At 44.6% G+C, this 13,845-nt stretch overlaps 1 protein-coding gene across 1 annotated transcript in view; it reads left to right on the top strand.

Annotated features, from left to right (window-relative positions):
* Nucleotides 1-1,754: 1,754 nt before the first annotated feature.
* DTX4 (deltex E3 ubiquitin ligase 4) overlaps nt 1,755-13,845 on the top strand; it is a 38,110-nt gene continuing 26,019 nt past the window's right edge. Inside the window, exon 1 of the mRNA XM_054972788.1 lies at nt 1,755-2,120. Coding sequence (XP_054828763.1) covers nt 1,910-2,120 — 211 coding nt within the window. The 5' untranslated portion in view covers nt 1,755-1,909. The remainder of the gene's footprint in view (nt 2,121-13,845) is intronic.

Here is a 13,845-nt window from a genome sequence, read left to right as displayed (position 1 = left end):
TAACACACTCTTTTGATATGCAGACATCCAAATCTACAAGCTTCAAATTATAACTGAAAAGAGCCTGCATTTATGCCTAATACTTCTTTCCCAATCTATCATAAAGATTTGACAAAAAGATAAAATGCAGTAAGAAGTGTAAAGAAGGTTGGTAGCTCAGAGTCAGTAAATTCCTGGAGATTTGGGGTGAGGACCTGGGGAAGGTGACGTTTGGGGAAGGGAGGCACCTCAACCGGGCATAATGCCGTAGAATCCACGTTCCTGAACAGCCATTTCCTCCAGGGGAACTGATCTCTGCAATCTCTAAATTAGTTGAAATTCCAAGAGATCTTTAGACCCCACTGGGAGGTGGGCAATCCTAAGTGTAAATCACATTGCATGCTGAAATATTTCTAAGTCATAGTCATAAAGCTGCTAGAGTGTTGGCTTACTGATTTCTGTCTTTAACCATACTTGTAATTTACATCGAGCCTTCAAAATTACATTATTAGAGAATTACATTATTTGCATGACAGGCTGGAAAAGCATAAGTTGATCAGAGCTGAAAATATGTATTTTGTAGCAGATATGACATGAACGTGCATTTTAAATTTAAAACGTGTCAATTCTTTAATAGGGCCTCGACTCCCTCGAGGATCACTAGACCTGTGGAAATGGTTTGTCCAGTCTGTCCCCAGCTGTGAAGAAGCTCTTCACATATGAAACAGGCTCACCTCTCTGCCGGAGAGGGGCCGTAGTGAAGAACAGGTGCAGGCCAGCAGAATACACAACAGGCCGGAAAGGCCTGACCAGAGGCGATTCGACAGACACGTTGTGCGGGGCCGACGGGCGTCTCCCGTCCCTTCCCGGTTGCTCGTGGGGGCCATTGATTCGCCGCCCCCTATTTTGGGTTAGGTGGTTCAGTCCCGCCTGCAGTTGCTGTTGGTTTGGTGTGGTCAGCAGGTGGCGCCCTGCCGCTGGCCAGAGGGTGGGCTTGGGAGTGGGGGTCGAGCATGAGGTAATGGTGGGGAGAGGCGGAGGAGGAGGGAGCGGGTGCGCTCGAGACGTCGCGTTCCCGGGGAGCTCGTGCCGCTGCTCCTGCTCCGGAACGCCGCGAAGGCAGAGAAGTTGTAGCGGGCGAGGCAGGGGGTTGCAATAGACAGGAGCGAAGCGCCCGGGCCGCGCAATGGGGGTTCGTGTCTCAGCTCTGGAAAGGGGGCATCGCATCGGGTGGAGGTTTGCGTTTCTCCTGCTGTGCCGAGGAAATCCCATTCACCCGGATTCCTCGTAAGAAGACAGGCAGGAAAGCAACAGGGAGGTGGAGCTGGAGGGATCTCTGCAGCTAGTGCGCGGGGAGGAGGGGGGGGAGAAAACTAGAGCATGAAATTCCGAGGAGGGTTTGATCAGAAGGATCCCCCGTACAATTGCAGCGAGAAAAACAGGAGTAGGAGGAGATGCAACTGGTGTAACTGAGTCACCCTTCTTTTGCCGTGGAGAGACAGTGAAATTCCCCTCCGAGCACTTTACAGAGCGAATGACGGAACCTGCTTTTCCAGCTCGCTGAGTGGATAGGTGCTTGTTATTTTTTAAACGCATAGATCTTTCAGGCAATGAGGCGAGAGTACTGAAGTAGGTGGGATGAACGATTTAAAGGGCTTTTCGGTTTTTCCTTTTTGCGTGAAGCAGTAACCAGGTGGTTGAAGACTCTCCCCCCCCCCCCCCGGCCGCAAGACTTAGCAATTCGCCGCAAGAGAAGAATTACAAGGAGGAGAAAATCTGGGAACTGGTCCAAGGAGCGTCCGGGCAGCCAGTGGCCGTGACGTTGCAGAGTTGAGGGGGGGTCGATGAGACCGATCGGACGTTAACGGAGCGAAAGGGGGCTCTGGCCGCGTTGGGGGCGCCTGCAGCCTTGGCAGGGACTGCTGCAAAGATGTTGCTGGCTTCCGCCGTGGTGGTTTGGGAATGGCTGAACGAGCACGGGCGCTGGAGACCCTACAGCCCGGCAGTGAGCCACCACATCGAGGCGGTGATCCGGGCCGGGCCAAGAGCCGGGGGGAGCGTTGTCCTCGGCCAGGTGGACAACCGGCTCTCGCCCTATATCATCGACCTGCAATCCATGCACCAGTTCCGCCAGGACACTGGTGAGTGACCCTGCGCCGTCCCGACACTGACCCCGCCGCGTTGCTCGTCACGTGTAAAAAATAAAGAAGCTTTCTGTGAGGGATCGGGCTCTCGAGAGCAGTTCTCGAAAAGATTCTCAGTTGGGGCAGAGACGGATTGGGCCACTAGAAGGAGGTTTCTCGTCCCCAGAGAGCGACTCCCGAGACGTGTGCATGGTGCGTTAGCATGTCACGTGTCCCTGGCCCATAATGTCACTGCAAAACGGTCAAGAGGGACCTCCTATAGATGTGTTTCTTTGCCGCTTGAATGTCTTCCTAGTTTTATTTTCCCCTCCTGTAGATAGAATTGTGCCTTTGCTTAACAGTGCCAGCTAGCATGTGCAAGTTTTGGAAATCAGCTCCTGCAGTGCTCATGCCATTGATTCCCTGAGACCCAAATGCAAGTGTAAGTTGTTATCAAAGGCCTCATTAAATGCGTGTGAACACCAAGTATTTGCACCTGCAAAGAGTGATATATGTGTCTGTGAAGTAGCAAGTCTCCCTTGCAAAAACTTGTGTCAAAAGCAAAGAAAAATATTTTTCATCCTCCTGAAGGATATCTGAGCACCAAGGAAAACCATGTCTGCAGTCCTATGCTCACTGGCTTGGGAGGTAAACTCCTTGAATGTAGTGAGACCTGCTTCCAAGTAAATATGCATAGGATTGGCCTATCTCTGAAGAGAATTAGATGATAGATAGTGTGTGTGTGTATAATGTCAAGACTTGTTTAAACAAATAACAAATAATAATACTGGATTTTTGTGTGTTCATATGAGCAACAAGATGGTCAGAATCTTACATTACTGATTGATTCCCCAGGGAACTGTGAAAGAATGTTGCACATATATTACGCAAGAATCCTTGCAGTGCATTTCAATTAATCTGGAGTAATTAATCACCTTGTAGCTCTATAGTAATAATACCTAATGAAGAAGATTAGAATCTCAGCTTCGCCTTTAAGCGTGAATTGAAAGGGAGCTGGAAATTGCTGCTTACTCATCCAGACTAAATAGGAGGGGATGATTAAAACTTGTCAAGGGGTCAACAAATGTGAGTGAAATTATTCTGAGGGAACACCCTGGGAGTTCTAGTTTTATTCAGCTCAAGCCTTGGGGAAGAAAGGGAGAGAGGGAATATGAATTACAGGTTCAGACCAAAGTAAATTTCAGTGGGCATTAAGACACCTTTGATGATCTGTAAAACTTTGCATATAAAACTGGAGGAAATGATGGCCATTTGCTGACAGTTGACCCATTGTCATTTAGGAATATTTAACAGACCAGAATAGTAGTGAATTTCAGTAATGTGAAATTGACGGAAATACTGTAGCAAGGGCTGCAGCTTAGGGTTTGGAACCGTTGTCAGAGATGTGGGTGGTGCTCTCGTGTTCCTGCTGCTGGGTGCTCCTCCCCAGCAGCTCGATTAAGAAATGTATTGAGGCGTGAATGCCTGGAGAGAAAACGTTTCTGAATATCTACAATAAAGTAATTTCAGTCCTGTGAAGGATCAAGCGTAGGTGGAAAGAGAGAGAGGAGAGCTGTCCTTCCTGACAAGAGGAAAATACCCTGGGAAAGCCAGCAGCCTTCTTGGCTGGGAATCCCTGTTTGCTCCTGCCAGTGAGCTCACTTCAAGAAGGGGTAAAGCTATTGGAGCAAAAGAGGAGCTGGGAGGAGATAGCAGGTGAATCAGCCTTCCACAGCTTTCCACAGAGGGGAAGGAAAGCTTGACTCTGGTAATGGTGCAGGGGAACGCTCAGCAGACAGTCAGAACAGAATTGTAAACATTGTAAGGATGTGAAGGAGGGATTCAGAAAAGGGGACAGGAGAATTAGAATCAAAGGGGAGAAAGTGAACGGGGTGTTTCAGGGGAGGATATAAAACAGGCAGGTAGGAGACAGATAAGCCTCGTGGGGAAATGTCTGGGAGAAGAAGCACTGCATATCCCTTTGAGGGGGGTTGGGTTTGGAGAACAAAGGACACTGCAAGGAAGAGGGCTGTGCTGCTAGCTTGGGAGCTCATTCAGAAGTTGAAAGTGTTATAAATATCCCATCCCCAAATATAATTAAATAGAACACTGAAATAATCAACATTCCATCATATGGTCATATGATCTGAACATACTAAAAGTGATACTATACCACAAATTAGATATGTAGTTCTGAACTGATTTGTTCTCTATCTTCCAAAAGGAGCAGCACTTCATTTTGCTTTGGTATTTTTACAGCAAAAGCTGGAAAAGGTTTTTTTTAATGACATCTGATGTTACTTCAGTTTCGGTGTAAGGAGACTCAAAACCACCTTAAAGACTAGGAAATATATTGCAGCCTAACCTTTCAAGTCAGGAGGACCCCCTTATTATTTATATCCTGCTTCCCAACCAAAAATAGGTCTCTAAAGCACTTTGGTGGTGGTGGAAAGTGCCATCAAGTGGCAGCTGACTTATGATGCCCTCTGCTGGGGTGTTCAAGGCAAGAGGCTAAGAGAGGTGGTTTGCCATTGCCTGCCTCTGCAACCCGGGTCTTTATTGGAGGTCTCCCATTCAATAAGTAACTAAGTCTGACCTGCTTAGCTTCTAAGATCTGACGGGATCAGGCTTGCCTGGATTTACAAGCATAAAATAGATATAAACATTGTAAAACAACAAATTAAAATCAGTTGAAACACAAAAACAATTAAAATGACAACAGAAGACTTAAAAGAACTCAAATCAACTGTTAAAACAACCATTTTAAGAAAATATATGAGATGAAAAGAGGAAAATTTTAGCCATCTCTCTGAGGACATGTAGGAAGCTGGCCGTGTGGGCCTCCCAAAAGAGTATTCCGCAACGTAAGTTTCATCCGGGAATGCGTATAAGATGGCACAGAAGTCTGACATGAAGTAGTGCTTCTCTATGACATCAGTGTGCTGGAGGGAGTGTATTGCAAGAGATAAATCTTCACATACACAGAACTAAGACCACTGTGACTTGTGTGTGGTAACTTGCTGAAGTGCTAGATGTGCCAGTCAGCAACCTTGCAGCTGCATTCGGGACCAGTTCGAATTTTTGTTCTGTCTTCAAAAAGCTGCCCTGTACAGTAGTCTGAACTAATTATCATGCCAGATTATCAAAACCAGATCTCTGTTGCTCAAGAGAGGTTACGCCAGGCAAAGTTGGGAAAAGATGCTCCTGCTCACCGAACCTGCATCCAGGAACAGCCCCAAATTAATAATCTGATTCTTCAAGGAAAATTGGCTGATGGGCTGTAGGCCACGGAGGTTTATGTGATAATAATGTTAGTCTTTGTTTTTGTTTTTTCTGTAACAGGCTAGCATAGCTACCCCAAGGAAATTCAGGAGGAGCATGACCCATACAAAATAGGCCTCTGACCACTCCTAGATCAGCCATTTTACTGACCATGGACATACAGATTAAGCCTTAGTTATATGGTCCTTATCCAGCCCATTGCTAACTCCAGGTACAATTCAGAGAATCCCCTTCCTCAATATGACTCAAAGAAAGAAAGATATAATTTGGGGAATATTGGCATACTTACGACATAACTCCCAGATCTCTCATAACCTCTCCTAAAAACTGTATGTATATAGTATGGAGGAGAAGGTGGAATCTTACTATACTCCACAGCTCTGTTCCCATGGAGTGGAGCAGCAGTTTCCTTGTGTCCCTTTCTGCTACATGCCTGTCAAATAGGAACATAATCGCTACATAGCAGTGCCTTGGATACCATAGGGAGGTATCAAAGGCTGCTGAGAAGTCTAGAAGAATCAACAGGGAGCACACTCCGGGTGAGAAATAAGCTTTTGTGCACTCACTCCTGCTTTGTATGAAATGGGGCATTTGTAATGCTTAGTGTGTGGTTAAACTTTTTATTTTTTTTAATTTATAGTCTGCCCTTCTTGCTGAGACTCAAGTTGAATTACAGAGTGTAAGTCAATATGATCAATGGCTGGGACATTCAATAAACAATACAACAGGGTCTGGGTTACAGAAAATTTGGAGGGGGAAAAAGCAGAAATCTGATACAGAGCTGAAATAATGCTGAAAAAAAAACTTAAGCAATTTAACATGACATGTTAAACGATGCAAAAACTACCCAGTAGGAGCATACTTGTAGCAACATACAGTACACTGTAGTATAGTCTACAGTCCCCATCCCTTTACCAAAGCTGCTCTCTGAATCATTTCCTTTCAGAACAGCCCTATTACCTGTGTAAAAAAACTCTTGAATAATTTGTTTTTGCAGTTTGTGGAAAGCCAGGATAGTGGGAGCTTTCCTGACCTCTTCAGGTAGACCATTCCATAAGGTGGGGGCCACAAAAGAGAATGCATGTGTATGGGCAGCTGTTGATTTTGCACATTTGCAAAGTGATACCTGCAGAAAGCACTGTTCAGATGAGTGAAGCTGAGAGAGGCAGCCCCATAGATATGAGGGACCATGGCCGTGAAAGGCTTTGTATGTGATAGCCAAAACCTTGAAATGAGCCCAGTAATGGATAGGCAGCCAATGGAGTGCCTGCAGAATTCTAGTAATATGTATGCTCCACCTACCTCCTGATAATAATTGAGCTGTTGCATTCTGCACCAACTGGAATCTCCAAGTTGGTGTTAAGGGGAGACCTGAATAGAGTGTATTACAGTAGTCTGTTCTCGGTGTTGCTATGCCATGGATCCAAGTGGCCAGATGTGTCAAGGTAGGGAGCCATCTTCCTAGCTAGACTGAGTGTGTAGAAGGCTTTCTTTTGCAGCTATATTAACTTGCTTCTCTAGCAGTGCTGCTGGATCCGGTATTACCTCTAGGCTCCTGAGTTTGCAAGTGTCAACTGAACCCCATCAAAAGTGGGGAGTGCAGTGAACTTCAAGATCTCTATCTTTCCTATAATGCAAAAGACCTATGAAACAGAATGTGTATTTTTGCTGCAGAGCTGCACTGTAGCTTCAGGGGTAATTAATGGTTTGGCTATTCTGGGCACTTACAGATACAAGAACTTTGTTAGCCCAGTCAGAAATTCCAGTTGTCCTATAGCAGTGGTGTAGAGTAATGGCATGAGAGCACGAGCAATGAGAGGGATGTTTTCAAAAAGCACACCTCTGTATTAACAGAGTAGTTTGTCATGATGTGCCAGCTTCATCTTCCCATAATATGTGGTAATAGCAGCAGCAGCAGCCCAATGCCAGATCTGCCACTATGGAAGGCTTCCCCTGTCCTTTGTACCTACCTTCTGGTAGCGGCACCCAGTGCCTCTGTTCTAGCTGATGTGACATACATGCAGTGTTCTAAGGTAACATAACAGTTGATACAGGCTGAAGATGTTTGAGGCAGTGGGAAAAAACAGGAAGGCATAGGTTGGTTTAGAGGGCCTGATGTGACCTGCATGCTGCCCATTACAGAATGCAGACCTACACACTGGCTTCATTTGTTGCCAGCCTCCTTAGATAATCAGCCACCAGCTCAGTGGCTCCTACTGCTGATTCTGTCAGAGGAGGCAACAGATCTTTTTTTTTCTGGACCCATTAACTCTCGCTAAGGACCCCTTCCCTCCATCTCCCAGTTTGCCAGGGAAATCAGCAAGGCATGCGCTGCTCTGTTTGCCAGTATCCAGCCCATACTGAGGAACCCTTTCTGTCAGCTTTTTATTGTTTTTGCTGTTTTACTTTTTAAAATGGAAAAACATGTTGAGAATAAATTTTGTGGAAATGCAGTAAATCAATAATTAACATATGCTTGGATGCCCAAACCCTGTAAATATAGAAGAATTAACGTGCTAGTTCAAACCAAAGTTCCTCCAGTTCTGCATGGTTCTTCCAGCAATAGATAGCCAAAACTCTTTCCCCCCCCTTCCCCAGTTCACAAGGTGAGTGTGGTGGTGTTTGAAGTCTCACCTTGTTTGTCTCCAGTGTTTGGTAAGTTTAACCTTCCCTTCTGAATTAATCTTATCTTTTAAAAAATTAGCATTGCATGTAGCCATCACATCACCTTGTGGCAATAAATTCTGTAAGTTAATGATGCATTGTACAAAGGAGTATTTTCTTGTGTTTTTTTTACTGTGCCTGGCGTCATTCTGTTTTATTGGATCATTCCAAGACCTGGGTGGCAATCCTGAATGCACTTACTAAGTCCCATTCCGCTCAGTGGAGTTTACTTCTGAGTATAGACACTTAGAATAGTGCTATTAATATCATGAGAGAGAATATCTTTATTAGCTCTTCACTATTTCACTCTTTCTCTTTCCCACTATGCTCATGAAGGAAAGATTTGGTAAAGATGCCAATGACAGTAATATTGTTGAGTAGATCTTCCTCTGTCCAGAATTTGATTGGGGATGTCTGTACATTTCTGTAGATGTGAAAAGCATACCGATACTCTAGCATTCCTAGTACTCCATATGGTAGATGTGGGCCTCATATTATGATGTCATTGCAGGGCCACTTTTTGTGATTGGACATAAGGAAGTTGATATTCTGAAAAGGGCTTTTGCTCCCTCTAAAAAAAGTCATTAACATGCACACCAGCTCCTTGTCTGTCTGTGTGGTGGTAACCCTCCCTCCCTCCCCCAAACCTACTCCTTTACTCTGAATAAAAGCACTGTCCTTCTGTTAGCCTCTTCAGCGGTTGCCACAGTGATAAAAGCAATGTGTCTGCCTTTCCTTCCACCCCACCCCCACCCCCTCATTGGATTTGCCAAGGCAAAGTCAAACTAATTTTGAAGTCTAACCTCATCTTAACTTGGCTCTAGAGCTTGTGGGTCAAGAAAGAAAGTGGGCCGGTCAGGCTGCCTGTCTGTCTCTATCCCTTTGTCAGCTGCGAGACAGGCTGAGATTAATGTTTGCTTTACTCTTGGAAAAGGGAAGGCTGAAAGAACACCAAAAGAAGTTTCCTTCAACCTTAGGGGGTCCTGGGAGTTAGAGGAAGCATTCGTTAAGAAGAAAGACTGAAGGGTTTCTGCTTAGTGAGTTTAGAATTTTATCTAGAAACCAAGGTCTCTGTCATCTTATATTGTACGTTTTTTAACAGCCAGTGAGTGTGCCTTACAGTTTTAGCTTTTTCTTCTTCTTAACAACAGTGAAGTCATCAGTATTAGAGGTACAGAACTGAGGCTGAGGTCACATTTGAGCAATAGATGTTATATTGGGTTCTACATTGAGTTTGCAAGAGTCATGTGCAGATGTGCCATTCAGACTGTTGAGCCTTGTAGTGGCCTCTGGTAAGCTATGTCGGTGGATGGAGAATCTCTGCAGACTGAAGTTCCCATGCACATGCATACTCTTAAAGAACTGGATAATTTTCATGACTGAGTGATGTAGCAAAGTTTTATATCACGTCAGATTTGTATCTTGCCCTTCTTCCAGGGAGCTGAGTTATCCCATTTTATCTGACATAGTGTGCTCTGGCTTGTGAAAGCTCTATATTTGTTAGTCTCCTATGTGCCATAAATATCTTTGTGAAGGTGAGAGATGGGAACTGTCTCATGATCAGGTTGTGAGCTTCATGAGGTCAAACCCAGCTTGCTCTGATTTATGACCAGCGCTGTGTCCACCACACAGCCCTGGCTCTTTGTTGTTCTGTTAGGCAGCGGCATAGTGTGGGTTTGGAGTGCCTGGGGCAATTCCCGGGCTCCACACATGTGCGCACAAAGCGCATGCGCAGGAAGTGACATCATCATGCAGGAGTGCTGCCACGATTAGGGCCACTCACCTCCCCACCCCCTCAGACAGCCCTCCACAGCAAGCGCCTGAGCCGCCGCTGCCTGCTCGGCGCGCTCCTCAGCTGCAGGACAGCCAGCTCAGCGCCCAGCAAGCTGACCACCCCATCGGCACAGCAGGTGGCCAGAGCGCCATGGGTGGCCTCCTGTGGAGCACAGGCTGTCCTCGGCGTGGCACCCCACGGCGCGCACCCCCCCCCCCAATTATGTGCCCGGGGCAACTGCCCCCTTGCCTCCCCCATGCTACGCCACTGCTGTTAGGCCACAATATTTGAACCTGGGTCTAATGTTTTATATACTGGGATGCACTTTTAAATTTACGCTAATACCCAAAGCCCCATGAAAGAGGAAGGTAAATCCCAGATAATTTTCATGGCTTCAGAAGTCTTAGTGTGGCAGAGGTTGCATTTTACATGGTCTTTTACATTGGGCATACACCATTTCTTTTGCCTTGCTGTGGCAAAAGAAACTAGCAGATTTAATTAGTCCTGCAATAAAGAATGTGCCTGGGGACTTCCTTTATAGATCCAAAAATAAAAGACATAATATGCCTGACTACTTCACAGGACCTAGGCTTAATATACTGGACTATGAAAAATATTTTTAAGGCGCTGAATGAGGGGGGCATGATGTTGGGTTAAGGAACATGATGGACTTTGTCATGTGTGCGTGTGCCCACTTCTTTCCGTAATGGAGTTTCAGTATTTTATTAAGTATATATGTTGCCATGATAATTTATGGCTCCCTAAAGTTTACAGAGTGTTGACAAGGTAGAAGAAAATGGTTTTGTCTTTCAAATATCAGAAAAACCCTGGAGGTAGACCCAGTAATAGTGATGCGAGCTTTCTTGGCTGTAATGAGGAAAGCATTAATTATTTCCTCTCTATGATGGATACAAGGCATCTTAATAGTACTTATTTGAATTAACACTTCATGTAGGGATACATAGTCTTTCATGGGGGAAGCCATCATTCTTGTTCCCTCTTTACTTTAAATGCCTGTCAGAGAGGACAGATAGAAGAGAGAGCACATTAAAGATTAATTTTAAAATGAAGTAATAGGCATGTGAACATGGGCTAATCTCAGTGAATGTAAGAAGGGGAGCTCAGATCTTTAAAGTTACTCAAACAATTTTGGCAGAGATTTTCTGGCTTCTTTAGAAACCAAGAAAGCTGTCATATCCTGTTGTGAAGCCCCCTCAGAGAGGGATGGGCAGCACTCCCCTCACACCCCAAGCTGCCTTGCTGAATGAAGGATTGTTCTGCATGCCTCTCCTCCCTTCCCTCCCCAGTTGCTATGAATGTTGTTGTTTTGGGTCATTAAGGCGTTCTGATGGTGGAGGGTCGTGACCCTGGCAGTGCCTTGAATAGCTATTGTCCCTTTTCTTCCCTTCTTGAATGGAACTCTGACGGTCTGTCTCGCAGGACCCAGGGAGCGAGGGATGGCAGGAGGATTTTCCCACATAGTTGATGGATGGAGTTGGATGGGGCCAGATGCTGACATTCCAGCATCCCGCTCCCCCTTAGCGCTGGTTCCTTCCCCTTCTTGTGATGGATTATAATAAATTATAGTGAGTCTCTGCTAGTGGCACTGTAGTTTTGAATTGTAACAGTCTTTTCTATTACAATGCCTGATTATTTCTTGGAGCCCACTGCCCACATCATTTTCTCAGAAAATCTCCCCTTTCTGTCTGAAATACCTTGTGCTGGTGTGTGTGGTCTTGTCTAATGCAGGATTTTAGCTTTGCTCGAGCCTAATGAGTCAAAGAATTTTTGAGAACAGAAGCAAGGGGAACTTTTCCAGGGGTTAACTGTAGAAAGCTGATTGACATTATTAATTCATGCCTGCTTTCTGCAGTTCCCCCCGATAAATTCTTCAAACAGTTCATGGAATTGAATCCATTTGAAGCAGTGTCTGTCTTTTGTACAATATATGCCATAGTGCATTAACTACTAAACCATGAAGCATTTCATGTAATTCAGGCCTAAGCAACAATCACTGGTATAAATGATCTAGGTTTATCCTTTGCTGTCTGTTGCTGATTCCCACTGTGGAGCCATCTGTACCTGGCACCTGTTCCTCACTCTGATTGGCAAGGCTTTGCTGCTGTGCATCTCAGAAAGAACCACTGGAATTGTTCTATTTTGATAAAATAGGACCCTCAAAAGGGGCTCAGTGCTGCTGATGCCCTTTTTTGTATGTTGTGGATGGAAAGTGGCACATGGTTTGATCATTTCTAGAGCTTGATTGATAGATTTTAGTTTGCATTGAAAATTGAACTTTTAATAAGCAGCTTTGCTCCTTGTATTTGTCCAGCTTTATATGTTGAGCTATCGCTGCACACTTCCTCTCCTTGCAAGCAGACTTGGCTTCACATTGAGATAAGTGGGATTGTTGTCACAACAAAGGGATGTGGAGGAATTAGATACTTAGATACTCCTGAGTAAGGAAGAGGCTTTATTTTTGTGCCAGTAGCTTAATTTGGGTGTTATGGGAATGAGTCTCAGCTTAGTATATGTGCTCCCCCCATCATGCAGAGTGTATGGAGACCAAAAACCTCTGTATTCTCAAGAAACTATAGTTTCTCTCTCTGTCCACATCTGATGAAATAACAGACTATGGGTTAGTTTCATGCATACAAATCAGCGTGTCAAACCACAGTTCAATCTGGGTTTTGGGCAAAAGAACAAACCCATATTTGTGAGGAATGTGGAAGCCTTCAGTCTGTAAGCTGCTTGTAAGGGGGGGAGGGGAACTGAAGACTACAAGCTTGTTCCGGTGACAATATAGTATAGTATAGTTTGTTGTTGTATCTGAATGCAGTCTATGCCATGGAATTTATAGTCATGGGTCTTTTATGTTGAGAATCCCAGCCTCTATAGTCTCCTCCTCAAAATTGCAGCTGTCAGCTATTTCCTGATAATTCCAGAAGTCAGGATGCAAGTGTGCCTTGTTAAAGGTTTGGATTTCAGTAGTTTAATAATCTAGAATCATGGCTTGCAATCCAGCATCTTGCACACTCTGCCCTGAGTTAAATGCTCACATCTGTGCAGAGAAAGGCTGCTTCCAAATGGAAGTTTTTGTCCTTCTTGGCTTCCCAATTGGAATGCTTTATTTTGTTTTTGAGCTTTCATGGGATGTTGTGCTCTAACTATCCTCTTCCCAGGTTTCTCCCATCCTCAGTACTCTCATTCCAAACCTGCTCCAACCTTTTGGGAAAGTTCACAGCCCAAACATGTTAGCATGCCATCTGGAAAGAATTGTGCACATTTTCCTGCTCTGCAAAGGTCCACATTGGTGCTATTTCCAATGTAGCCTTTTCAGGGTGCCATTTTTCCCTGCTGCACAACTGTTATCGTACATACATGAAGGAAATAAAAAGGGGCAAAAAGTTCCTAAGGTGGCTGTGATGACCACACCCCAGAGAGCTAATGGGGAGTTGCTGCAGAGCAGGTGTGGGAGGGAAAAGTTCTGGGTGGTGGTGGAATTAACTGTGCCGAAAACTCCAGTGCACACAACCTATGTGGCCAGTGCGCATGTCTCTGTGTTCATAGCAGCTATGAGAGAAATGCAGAAAATCCTCACTGTCTGGAAGCAGCCGGAGTTGAAGGCACATATAAAATTGCAGAGCAATCAGGACCACTAAAATGGGAGGTTGTAATTTGCCAGATTGTGTCCTATGCATTTTATTTATTTAAGAAAGGTTGTGCCATTTTAATGACAATAGGAAAATCACTGTACTAGCTAAAACACAGAACATCAATTAAACAATACTAGATTATAATCAAATCACATTCTTTTTTTCTCATTTGTTTTTTATTTTTTAAAGTTTTTGCACTTATAATAATTATTTTTTTAAATCACATATCCATTAACAACAAAACGGAAAGCTATACAATTTCAGTAGCTTTTTTCAGTATACCTTGCTTTTCCACACCTAGATTTCAGGGCGATTTTGTTGTTGTTGCTAATAATGATTAGTTTTTCAGCTTTATGCCCTCATGAGA

The sequence above is a fragment of the Eublepharis macularius genome, chromosome 2, assembly GCF_028583425.1.
Source record: "Eublepharis macularius isolate TG4126 chromosome 2, MPM_Emac_v1.0, whole genome shotgun sequence".
Taxonomy (NCBI): domain Eukaryota; kingdom Metazoa; phylum Chordata; class Lepidosauria; order Squamata; family Eublepharidae; genus Eublepharis; species Eublepharis macularius.
The sequence above is the reverse complement of the archived record's forward strand: the minus strand, read 5'-3'. Positions and strand labels throughout refer to the sequence as shown.